Source organism: Pleurodeles waltl, chromosome 6 (assembly GCF_031143425.1).
Source record: "Pleurodeles waltl isolate 20211129_DDA chromosome 6, aPleWal1.hap1.20221129, whole genome shotgun sequence".
NCBI lineage: Eukaryota > Metazoa > Chordata > Amphibia > Caudata > Salamandridae > Pleurodeles > Pleurodeles waltl.
The window spans coordinates 572,168,510-572,180,850 of NC_090445.1; the positions used below are offsets into that span (position 1 = coordinate 572,168,510).

General features: G+C 42.6%; 1 protein-coding gene across 1 annotated transcript in view; it reads right to left on the reverse strand.

Moving 5' to 3' along the window:
- MAPK13 (mitogen-activated protein kinase 13) overlaps positions 1-12,341 on the reverse strand; it is a 136,548-nt gene that overhangs the window by 15,756 nt on the left and 108,451 nt on the right. The window contains exons 2-3 of the mRNA XM_069238757.1: positions 3,828-3,957; positions 1,120-1,178 (exon numbers count right to left, since the gene is read on the reverse strand). Coding sequence (XP_069094858.1) covers positions 1,120-1,178; positions 3,828-3,957 — 189 coding nt within the window. The remainder of the gene's footprint in view (positions 1-1,119; positions 1,179-3,827; positions 3,958-12,341) is intronic.

The following is a 12,341-nucleotide window of genomic DNA, read 5'->3' on the forward strand; positions in this document are numbered from 1 at the left end:
CATGTTTGATATTGCACAATGCAAATACAGCATTAATTCTACATAAATATATTTTTATTATTACTGCTGCTACTAAAAGGTTTACCCAGCTAAATTAGATTCCTTTGCCCGTAGATCAATGCTTCATGGTGGTAGGTTACTGTATGCAAACAAATTGCTTCAAACTAAGCCCTTCAAAAACTGAGTTACTAGTCCTTTGATAAATGGATGACTTATAACCTTGTCCCTGAATCCTTTATTGAATTTGGTTACAAATGGATCCTTCCTTTCCCATGATGAGATGCCTTCATCAAATCATCCCTCTTTTAGGAGTCCAACAAAAGGCAGAAGCCACCATAAACCTAGTACTTTCTTAAGACTGCGCCAACAATCTTTCCCTTGACGCATTCAACTAAAGGATTCAGAGACTACGGGAAACCCAGAACACAGCTGCTACACCATCATTAACTTCAGGTTGTGCCTTTCATCCCTACCCTTGCTACTGATTTCTCGACATATCATGTTCAAAGCAACATATATACTTCAATATGCCATTTAAGGCATCTCATTTGTAAGCAAAACCCCTGCACCTCCCACCAAATCAGACCCTTCCCATTTAGGCTGACTCCTTTATGTGCTTCTCAATCTAGATGGCTAAGCTATGGATTCAGTTTTCCCGGTTTCTGTGAGCAAGAGGTTCATATAACATGGAGCTCTCGGAAACATTTGCTGCCATCTTGAATTCCAGAGGGGTAAACATCTGGCTCTTCCCACTTTTATAAATACAATGTTATAAATAAAACTTAAAAATGGGTATGTATTAGCATGCACCACTGTTTCTATTTCCACACTATTCTTTAACACCTCAAGCCTAAGCACAGTGACACCATAGCACCATGATAAGAGCACATCACACACCGCACTCAACAACTCCCACATATGCCTATCTACAACCACTGTGGTCAACTCTGCACTCCGAAAAAGGGTTGCCAGCATCTAGATAAACATGAGAGTGCCACAATATGGCTGTGACATTAATTTTGTCACTAGAAGGATAAAACTACAAAGGTATCAGATTCACTGTGTTGGAATGATGCAAGCATTTGAATTATTTAGACTTTTCAGAAAAGGTAAACTTACAAGTCCTGAAACCCCTGGAGTGACGTGGCAGATGTGAATACGTCCAGCAGCCCGATTACCTGAAAGACAAAGAGCAGTATCAGTCGAAGAGATAAAAAGGGGACAGCCAGGTCAACAGATTCACAAAAAAAAACTAGAACAATGGATAGACTCCATGTGAATCTAAACGGAGAGCCAGTGATGAGAGCAGGAACACCCAATCCTCTCACTCTCTTGCTAGCCCCCATAAAAATCACTGATCCTCCTTTCCTTGAGCTGGTATAATAACCTCACACTTTCTACACTTTTCGTCCTTTCCTTTGACACTCTTACTCTCTTACCATTGTTTTAAAGCATCAAAATTTAGCATGCAGTACAATAAAATATTAAGGGTTACAGGACTCATTTCTTTGTCCCCGATTTTATTATGCTATAGTTAGTTTGACAGTACTGGTATGTTTTATAAAAACATTAATTTCTTGGAATGCGAAATACTAGTTTTATTTTGGCTCCTTTTGGCTTTCCCTTTAGAGAGGATGGAAGTCAATTAATCTTCACTAGCTTTAATGCATAGGGATATAGAACGTTTTCTATTTCAGGCCAGGATTCGCACAGTGCAGCCTTTTAACAAAACAAATAGAAACGTTTTCATTACAGTTTCAGATTGACAGTAACAAGAACCTTGTTTTTTTTCAGTGTACATGAGAACATGTGTTTCAGGGTTTAAGTCAAAGAGGCTTTTTTTCTATTGTTAAGGAGAAGTAGAGCTTGTTTGTCAAATACACATGTTTCCTCTCTGTTCCCGGATAAACCAGATGTTATTCAAACCTTGATTCAAGGCTGGCCACCTTTTAAACCCTAAAGAGCTTAAGAGGTGTAGTGGCCCAACGCTCAATACAACAGATAATGTTTTCTCACCAATCATGGACATTAGGCTCATCCTTGCCAAAGAGCACACACAAAGTTCCAGGGATTAAAAAAAAAGAACTGTGATTCGAAAATATTTCTATGTGAGACCTTAACCCAAGAATACAAACTATAATCACCACTTACAAGCATAAAGATTAAACTGTGGGTTTACTTCTGTTGTCGACCTCAATTCAAAGACAGAAGTCATTTCAGTGCTCATGGTTAAAGAAGTATTCCTTGTTTAAGCTAAACAAAGGAAAATCTTCACACAAAGCATGGGTATTGGGAAGGCCTAAATAATAATAAGAGGTTCAATTACTGATGTAGGATCTGGCATACTAAACAGAAGCGCAGACATCAAAGAGGAAGAGTGAGGGATGATCAAACTACCCATCCCAGTTATAGGAAGTTTATTTTCCGGCAACAGATTCACACGGGGGAGGTACTTAAGACAGCGGTACCTAGATTTTGAACACTCCAATTACATACTGAAATTCTGCAAAAATAATAGTGAGGTCATCTTTCTTTGAGGGTTTTTTTTAACAGACCAATAAAGTCCAAACGAACTGCTTCTATGTGTGCAAAGTGGCAGTGGAAGCAAAGGGGTTTTTGGGGTCTTTAAAGGTTTAATATGTTAACCAGATAAGAGCCTGTAGGTTTAGCCTATGGAGGATCTTTTGGCTTTGTCAGTGTTTGTTTTACAAGTTGCTCAGCAGCAAGAGCTGCTGTGCAACATGGATTAAAGTAAATAATAAAAGTGCTACGACATGGCCAGCGTTGACTACATCATACCACTTTTTTTCCCTTTAAGCCATGTTGTTCAACAGCCTGTGCTACTGTGCGATTGAAAACAGTGCAAGGAGTTAGAGGGGCAAGCAACACAAGGGAGGAGGGTGTGGGATGACAAACAAACCACAGACAGCAGTAGGAGGGTCAGGGTGAACAAACCACGGAAAACAGGAGGGTGGGTTGGAGTCTAGCAAACAAACCACAAACAGCAGGAGGATGGCATGGGGTGGGGAACAAATAACAGAAGGGGGGCAATAGCAAAGCAACACGTAGGAGGGAGCAGTAGCAGAAGAAGGCGGCAGGGGAGAGGGACTGCGGCCACATATAATCTATTAGAGTACATGTGCAAAAGTTTAAAAAAAGAGCACATGCAGGAACCTGTGGCCAGTTGATAGACAATGATGGCAGGCAGGAAGCTGGACTTGGTTCATGCTTCCTGGCAGGGACACGCACAAAGCACCAGGAAAAAGTGGAGGAGGAGGCTCTGAACAATAAAAAGCAAGCAAACGAGTAACATTGGAGCCAACCAGTGGTAACTAACTGTATGTAATGGGGGGGCTCTAAACTAGTTTTAAGCTTTGTTTTTGCTTACCAGAGATTTCACAAGCAAAGCGCAAGAGCTGTGCAAGCAAAACCTATAAAGTAGGGCTGTGCAGTTTAACAGTGGTGTACCTGAGGAGTGAGGATGGTGCAGTAAAAGGGTCAAGTTGACACAGTAGTCTGGTTAAGAACCAAGCCACGGAGGCTGAGAAGTTGAGGCAAACTGTGGTACATTGAGAATGTGAGGGAAGCTAAGAAGTGGCCAAATGTAGGTTGTGCATTTTGGGACAAAACAGGCATAGTGGCAGAGGGTAGATGCAACTGCCTGTTAAGGGTAGTACTGCAATCACGGGTGAGGGCAGCATAGGCAGACATGTCCATAGGGAGGGCTGGCACATAAACACTTCTATGAGGTGCAGTTGGGACATAATCAGTATTCACTCACCAAGGAGAACGGATAGAGCAGCATGATGGTGCAGAGGGATACTCACATTTTCATGCATCATATGCTTCAGAAGTGTAAGTTCACGGTAAGCTCTCTTGGCAAATATCTCAGACTGGAACGGCCGACTCAGCTTTTTTATGGCAACCTTTACACCCGTCTTCAAGTCCATAGCAGAGCTAATGGGAACATAACGGATTAATATAATAAGCACACACTTCAAATTCCGACATCACATCAGAGGAATTTTAACCCACATTCAAAAGATCACTGTGTCAGACCCTGGTCATGCCGCTTGGATCACCATTTCTAAAATTTACCCAGGGTCAAGCATGATCCAGCCAATTATTGTTTGTTACTTCTTTTTATTGGCATTTATGGTTCTATGATTACAGCATAAACACAAAAAACTAAGTGAAAGAAAAGACTGTTGAAACTTCCCCAACCACGTTTAGTTCAACACTTCCAAAATGTTTAGCATCACGCGTCCCATATCACGTTTTTTAACTTTACATACATTTATATTAACTGATTAGGTATGACAACTTCACCATCCTTGTGGTATTTTAAATACCTTTATGGCACTGAAATGTAATTTGAATTTTATATTCTTTTAAGGATGATTATCGTTGATCTCCCTAAATAAATTGAAAGGTATTTGGCTGTTCAAATCACTGCACCTACTACATCCCCTGGGTTGTTCTTCAGTTATGTACACATATTTAAGTCTGGCTCGACAGTGCAGTTGTCACATACCTTATTTTATCAATAGGAACAAAGCTTTAAGAAGCACTATGGACTCAGCCCACATGATGATCTACTTTCTTACACATTTGAATGGGCATAAAGTGTGTGCTTCCTGAAAAAAGTGCCTATATTCCACTAATTATGCTCAATGCAACATGCCTGATTTGGCTCTGCCAACAAGGCACTGTTCAAGGCTTTAGGACTAATAGTTTAATTGGAAGAAGTTACGTCAAATGTCATAGGTCTGATGTGTTTCTTATGAGATGTTATGACAAAGACACTAGGTCTGACTTGTTTATTGTAAAAAGCATATGTTAAAGGAAGCAAGCCTCTAAGTATGGATTGTTATTATGGTGTGTAAATGCCTTATAAACCTGTATTTTATTACACGGAATATCACATATTAGCGCTGTAGGCAAGGATTAAGGTGTTGATTACCCCTTCTGACACACCTAGAGGGTAGAAGATCTGTACTTTAATACAGAGTTGTTTTGAGATGCAAAATGGAGAGACTCCTAAGGAATTCTTGCATCTCATAGGAGATCAACTTGACTCCATTGTCCCAGCACAATGTAGTTGGGAACCTCTTCTCATGAAAACTCCTCTTTTAGAAAATCAATCACAACATTTGTGTTAACCAAACCCACACATTTAGTCACTACCCACTTGGACATATAATCCGCAGACAATATCACATAAAATTCTCCTGGAAGTAACAGGAGGAAAGGACCAAGACTGGACTGGCTGGACCAGGCATCAGCCGTTTCCCCAGGAGGCTAGAAGGGTGGGGAGGACTCCTTTTGTAGCAGTGCAGCAGGTTTAAAAACACTACAGAGTTCCCTGTATACCCAACGGTTTTCAGGCAACAACATAAGTACCAAGATAACTCTGGTGATTAGTGTACCTGCTGGAGAGAGATAGGAGTTTTGTCTAGTGGCAGTTTTGACACATCTAAGGTAGTGCAGAGGGTTAATATGCCTGCTTCAAAGAATGTGTACTATGCATATCAAAGAACAGTATTTTATGTGCAATGCTCAGTGGGATAATGCTTTTGTCACAGAGATTGTTTTGTTACTGCGCAGTTCATGAGTTACAATCATAATGTAGCACAATGAGCCATGAACTACATTCAAAGAGCTGCATGCAAACTGCATAGCACAGGTAAGAAAGTTATTTTTCCCCAGTCTTTGAGGAGCTTATTTTGTTTAAAAAAAAGGGGTTTCTTTGGGTAGAAGTAAATTGGTATTGGTAAAGTCAACCCTACCCTTGTGTTACGTTCTGAATCACAAGTATATGCTTCCCTGGAAAAAGCAGTCTTAAAAATTGCCTAACAGTATGGATGACAAGTGAATTCTACCCTTTGTCTTACGTAACATTTTCTATACACCGATTTACATATATATGATTCATTGTCTCTGTATGTGTGTGTGCTGTAAAGTGCTGCAACACCCTATGCTGGTAAGAGAGGCGCTATAAAATATATGAAATACATGTGAGAGTGGGGCTATGAGAGATGAGAAACATTGCTGGGAGGGGAGGGGGGTAGGTGAATCATTGAAGAGCCCCAATAAAGATTGCCGTATCCTTGTGCACTGTAAGGTCATCATTTATTAAGCTTTAAAATCAAATACAATTGAATATATAATGAGGAATGTGTTGTAGACTGCACCATTTTTGCCATTATTTCCCAAATTTTCTTGTAGGGGAGAACCCACCAAGCTTCACTGGAGTAGTCAGACCCGCTTGCTATGCACCCTATGAGGGCTGGTCTGACAAAATTTGATAGGGCTGCTTTAGATTTCCAGTTCGGCCTTGGAAAGGACCCACAAAATCCAATTCCAATTTTTTCCAGGGTTCCTTACACCGGAATGTCCAAACCTGGCCACGCATACAATTCTCTCACTCTGCCTTTAGTAAGACTTCTCCCATGATGACCCTCTTGCACCAGATTAACTATCATTTCTCTTAATCCTCAGGGAGTAATCACCATTGTCCCTCTGACTTTACCAGTCAGAATCAACTTCTCACTTATGTTATGTTCCAAATCCCTTTCAGTTTGTCAAGGAAATCTTTATACACATTCCACCCCTTCACAATAACTTGCTTGAGAACCACAGCTTCAGCATCCTCCTTCTGCACCAATTTTCATTAATTTTCTCTAATGGTATCCTCATATGTGCAATTAACAGGACATCTCGTGGGCACTTAAGCCTCTCTCTCACTGGGCAGGTTAGACAAACAACCTATATCCTTATTTTTCATGCTGGAAACGTTCTACCTGAAAAATAAATTCACTTAACCCTTCTAGCCATCTCCTGGGAGTGACCTCATCATTCTTCCTGGTAGAAAATATATTGACAAGGGGGCCTATGATCGGTCCTCACTACAAATGGCATCCCCAAAGATAAAACCTAAACTGTTTAATCACCCACATACAGGCTAATATTGCTCTCTTGATAACCGAGTAATGTTCCACAGCTTCTTTAAGAGAATAGGAAGTGAAAGCCACAACCCACTTTTCACAATCCACCATTTGAAACAAAACAGCACTAAGGCACTTGAGACTTGCATCTGTAGTTAGTATAGTTTTGATAAATACATCAAAATGGCCAAGAGTAGGCATCCTGCTAATGCTGCCCTTAGTTGACTCAAAAGCTGCTTTACATTCATCAATCCAAACAAATTTGTATCCAACCCATGAGAGCCTTGCTTAGGAAACAACTATGCTTGAAAAGTTGAGAATAAACCTAGAACAAAATTCTGCTAGCCCAAGGGAAGCTGTAACCTTGTCTTTCCCTAGCAGTGATGGTGCCTTCAAAATTGATTTAACGAACTCTTACAATGGCTTGAAACCTGCAGTTTATATGGTGTGATCCAAATAAGAGACGCCAATAACCCAGAACTTATATTTTTCCTTCTTAAGATTAAGACCAGCCCTGGTTAACCTTTTCAATGCCGCTTTCAAAGTGCTATTGTGTTCCTCCATGTCCTTCCCATAGACTAAAATGTTCCAGCAGTCCCATCTGTCCCAGCAGATTATCTCCACACGTGGCCACATAAACCTTTCTCACAGTCTCTTTGTCACCAAGGTCAAGCCTCATGACAGTATAACCCAGAACATCAATCTTAGAACCTCCATAACTTATTGGATTTATATCCAGAGGACATAAAGAAATCCATTCACAGACAAACTCTTTCTTCCAACTGTTGTCCCTCACCAGTGTACAGGGTGACCATGAATCCCAGTGGCGGGTGGTGACCTTTAAAAGTGGTGAGGTGTAATCCTTGGGTCGAATTCCAGTGAGCTTCTTCTTTTAAGGGTGTCTCACACTTTCTTGCACTAAGGGCCTCATTTGCAAAGATTTGGCATAGAGCAGTGCCGCAAGCCTTTTCGCTGTGCTGCCCTATGCCAAATCGAAAGGGCAGAAATGCACCGTATCTACGGGACACTGTGCATTCCTGTCCTTTTTTTTAGCCAGCGCTGGTGCACCATTTGGTGCCTAGTGGCAACGCAGGCACACTCGGTCTGTGTTGTTCACAATCCATGAAGGCGTTGTCCTCATTCTATGTGTGCTGCAGAATGCAGTGGACATGGAAAGAGATAAAAACGCGAACTAAAGACATCTTTCCTCGGTACACCTGCTCGGGGTGGGGGACGTAACGTTTTGGCATTGCCCCAGGTTTACGTGAATTTTTAAATCTGGGGCAGCATAAAAAATCCATGGATTTTAAATGAGAGCACCCATCGCAAGGCCCATGGAATTCCTCCTTGACACAGAGTAAGGCAAGGCAGCGCTATGCGCTGCCTTGCCTTACTCCATATTTATGAGGCCATGCAAAGCCATGCAGGGTGACTTTGCATCACCCCATAGATATGATTGATAGGATTGTGTCACCAGAGCGTCTAAAAAAGTGATGCTATGACGGCGCAGGCCTCTTGTAAATAACCCCCTAAGTTTACTGTCTCACTTTGACTCACTCAGTCTCACTAATTAACGCAGTTTCACTCATTCTACTCTGTCACACTCCATCTCACTCAGTCCCATGCATTCTCAGTCATTCTGAATTACTCAGTCTCACTGTAGCTCACACACAGTAACACTCAGTTACAGTCATTCTCCCTCACTCACATTCATTCTCACACATACTCGTCCTTACTACACTCATTCTCACTCACTCTGACTTACTTCTCCACTGACTCTGTCTCACTTTAACTCACACATATAGTCACACAGACATGCTCACAGTGCTGGAATGGGGCAGGCACCTTCGTGCATTTGTGTCAGCAATTAAACAATGTCACTAGCTGCCTTAGTTTGTTGCTGGACCTTGAAGTGGGTCTGCATTTTACATTTATTGCACCAAGAGTAAATAATTATTCACTCTTGATACATTAAAAATGGACCACAAAACAAGGCGGGTTTAGTATAGCCGTGGAACCCATAAAGGAGAGCCGCCACAGGTCAAGGAACACCCATCCATCAAACCAATCCATCCACTCAATCATCCATCCTTTCACTTATCCTCCCCCTTTCATTTATTCATTCATCCATCTTATTAATTGTCCATCCATCCTTTCGCTCATCCAGTCCCCCTTTTGCTCCATCTAGCCATCCTTTCACTCCATCCATCCATCCATCATTCTCCCTTTGGCTCATCCATCTATCCACTGTTACACCCAACCATCCAATCATACATCACTCCATTTACCCTTTCACTCAGCCATTCATCCACTCACTCATCCATCTATTCATCCGTCATTCAATTCACCCTTTTACTCATCCATCCTTCCATCCAGATATCTATCTACCCTGCCTTTCATTCATCCATCCATTGTTGTACTTATCCATCTTTACATATCATTCACTCATGCATACTTTCGCTCATCCATCCATATTTTCACTCCATCCATTCATCCATACTTTTACACTTCCACTCATCCATCCATCCTTTAACTCATTCTTCCATCCATCCTTTCACTCATCACCCATAAATCAATCCTTTCACTCCTCTATCCACCCTTTCACTTATCCACCCATCCATCCACCCACCCTTTCACTCGTAAACCCTCCCAAGTTCATTATGAGCCTTTGTCTGCCGAGCTGCAGACAGAAGAGGCCCATTAAGAACCACACCCCACTGTTGCTGCGACAGCAGGGAGTAGGGTCGGGTGGGATGCCCCGATACAGAAGCTCAACTGCACATTTACCACTAGTCCACTAGTGCAATTGTTGTCTGCAGCTGGTTCCTTCCTTCTCTTGGGCCTCTACGATCGAGATAAGTAGCACTCTGTCCTGCTCAGCTCCACAAAGTTATTTTTCAAGTGAAATCAATTGCAGTACTGTTACTGCAAGGTCAGCAGCCCCCTGGCCCCTCCTACAGCCTGCCCCCTGTGATGATTACTGCCACTCACTTTCCTTGTCCTCATCGGCCTGCCCCACCCCCAGCCATTGAAGTGGATGGAGTTTTGTAACTCCTCCCAGGGCCATTGTTTCTGCGCTCCAAAAGCAACAGGATCACTTGCTTTCTAATCCAGCACTCCCGCTCTGGTGATGTTACTGCTGTAGCTTGTGCGTGCAGGTAAAAAAAAAAAACTCAACCTGCTGGCACTTGCGTAGTAGGACACCTGCTAAGTTCACTAGCGTTCACCCAAGAGATTCAGCACACTGTCTCAGAGCAGTGATTTATTTTCAGCGGCTCTCTTTTTATTTCCTTGTTCTTGCCTCTCCCCGAGGGTGGCAGGGCAACACCCATTTTGCCCATGAACACCAGTCGCCCCTGCTGAATCCACCAAAACCATTATCTCTTTACCATACAGTTTGATGTGACATTCTGCATTGGTAATCAAACTGAATTTCACCTAACGCACACCAGGCTTTACATTTAAGACCATCTTGCTCAAATCCTCAGAAAACATTATCAACATGCTGGTATTTATCACCCTTACAAACATGAGCATAGCGGCCTTTTTGCCACATCTCCTGCAAGTGGACTCCTGACATAACAGTTAATACTACCTGAGGAATGGTCAGGATTACCACACCAACAACACTTCAACTTGGTATCCTGGACTTCTCTTTTATGGGTAGGCACTCTTACTTTGGCTTTAGCTTTCTTGCCCAGACACTCTCATTCACACATCCACTATTCGTATTAACAAATACAGCCATAGGTTCATCAATTGCAGACCTGGTATCATCACGCATCTTGCATACCCATGTATATGTCCTCTCAACAGGATAGTAATGGCTTCCTTGGGATCAGGATTGTTTGTTAATAGTTTTTCCTGAACTCTGATGTTATTTGTGCACCTCACTAAGTGGTCTCTGATCAGTTAGTAGAGCACAGTCACAAGTACACGCTACAGAGTTTCGAAACACAGTCTTTCCTTGGGTTCTTCAGAAAAGTTGTGTTGCTCCAAAACCACATTTACTTTGGAATCAAAATGCTTCTCCAACATCAGTACTGATATATCAAAAACGTCCTTGGTTTGCCATCACCATTTCCAAATGGTATTGTTTCCAAACTGTCGTTAATATTACGGCCTTCCACACCAGGGTGGTGCAAGAGTACACGTTGTTCCCTGGCAGCAGAGAACTTTTCACCACTTATTGCTGTAAAATAAGAATCAAAGAGTTTTTTTCCATTGTTTACAGGGTAGGACTGGATTGTTGGATACGAAAACAGGTGGTGGGGGGGGGGGGGGGGTGGGTAATACTAGATGCAGCCAGTGATGGGGTAATACTAGATGCAGCTATGTTCAGTGAAAAAGCAAGACAACTGCTCTAAACTTGTGAAACATACTTCAGCGTCAATTAGCCAAGGGGAAGTAATAATTGTTTTTGCTACAAGATCGGTACCAAAGGAGAATTGCTGTAGTTCCCCATGCCAGATTACACATGTGTCAGCTACAAAAGTGCGCGGCTGCATACTGGTCACAAGTGGAGGGTCACTGGGAACATCTAGTGTTGATTTGGACCAGCATCCATTGCTCTCTACAGTGGATGAATAGCAACAATCTGTCGCAGGTCGACCCTTTCTCAACCCAATTCCACAAGTGACCATCACAACGGACATTACCCTCATGGGGTGGGAGCTCATCTACAGGACTTGACTTTTAAGGGCATGTGGACACCTCACCAACTGGGGTTGTACACCACCTACCTAGAGCTACTGGCCATCCAATTGGCTTTCAAAGCTTAGTTCTCATCAGTATAGACAATATGGCAGCCATGTATTGCCTCCAGAAACATGGCAGGAAAATAGCACAGGGGATTTGGCAGGTGGTACTCCACCACAAGATCCATCTACTGGTGGAGTACCTGCCAGGAGTAGACAGTGACTTAGCAGACCTGCTCAGCAGGATGTGGCAACAAGTCAATGAGTGAGAACTCTACCTGCAAGTCCTTCCATCATTGGGTATTCCCCGACTTAGACCTCCTCCCCACCACAGAAAATGCCAAATGCTAAAGCTTCACCTTCAGGTTCCCATCCTTACTGACCATGGGCAATGCATTAAGGATAAAATGGTCAGGGATATTTGCCTTTTGCTTTTCCTTCTCTCCCACTCCTTCCCTTCATGACTTCAGTAAATGTCCCTCACTCTCCCATGTCTTCCATGTGGGCCAGACAACCCTGCTTCACTACCCTTCTCAACATGTCCCTAGTTCCCCACAAAAAGCTGCCCAAACAGCCAGACCTTCTAACCCAGAAGCAGGGTACCATCAGGCATCCGTACCCCAGGCAGCACAATCTTGTGATTTGGCTCCTGAAGTCTTAGAGCGTGGCTACTCAATCTGCCTGCTGAATGTATGTC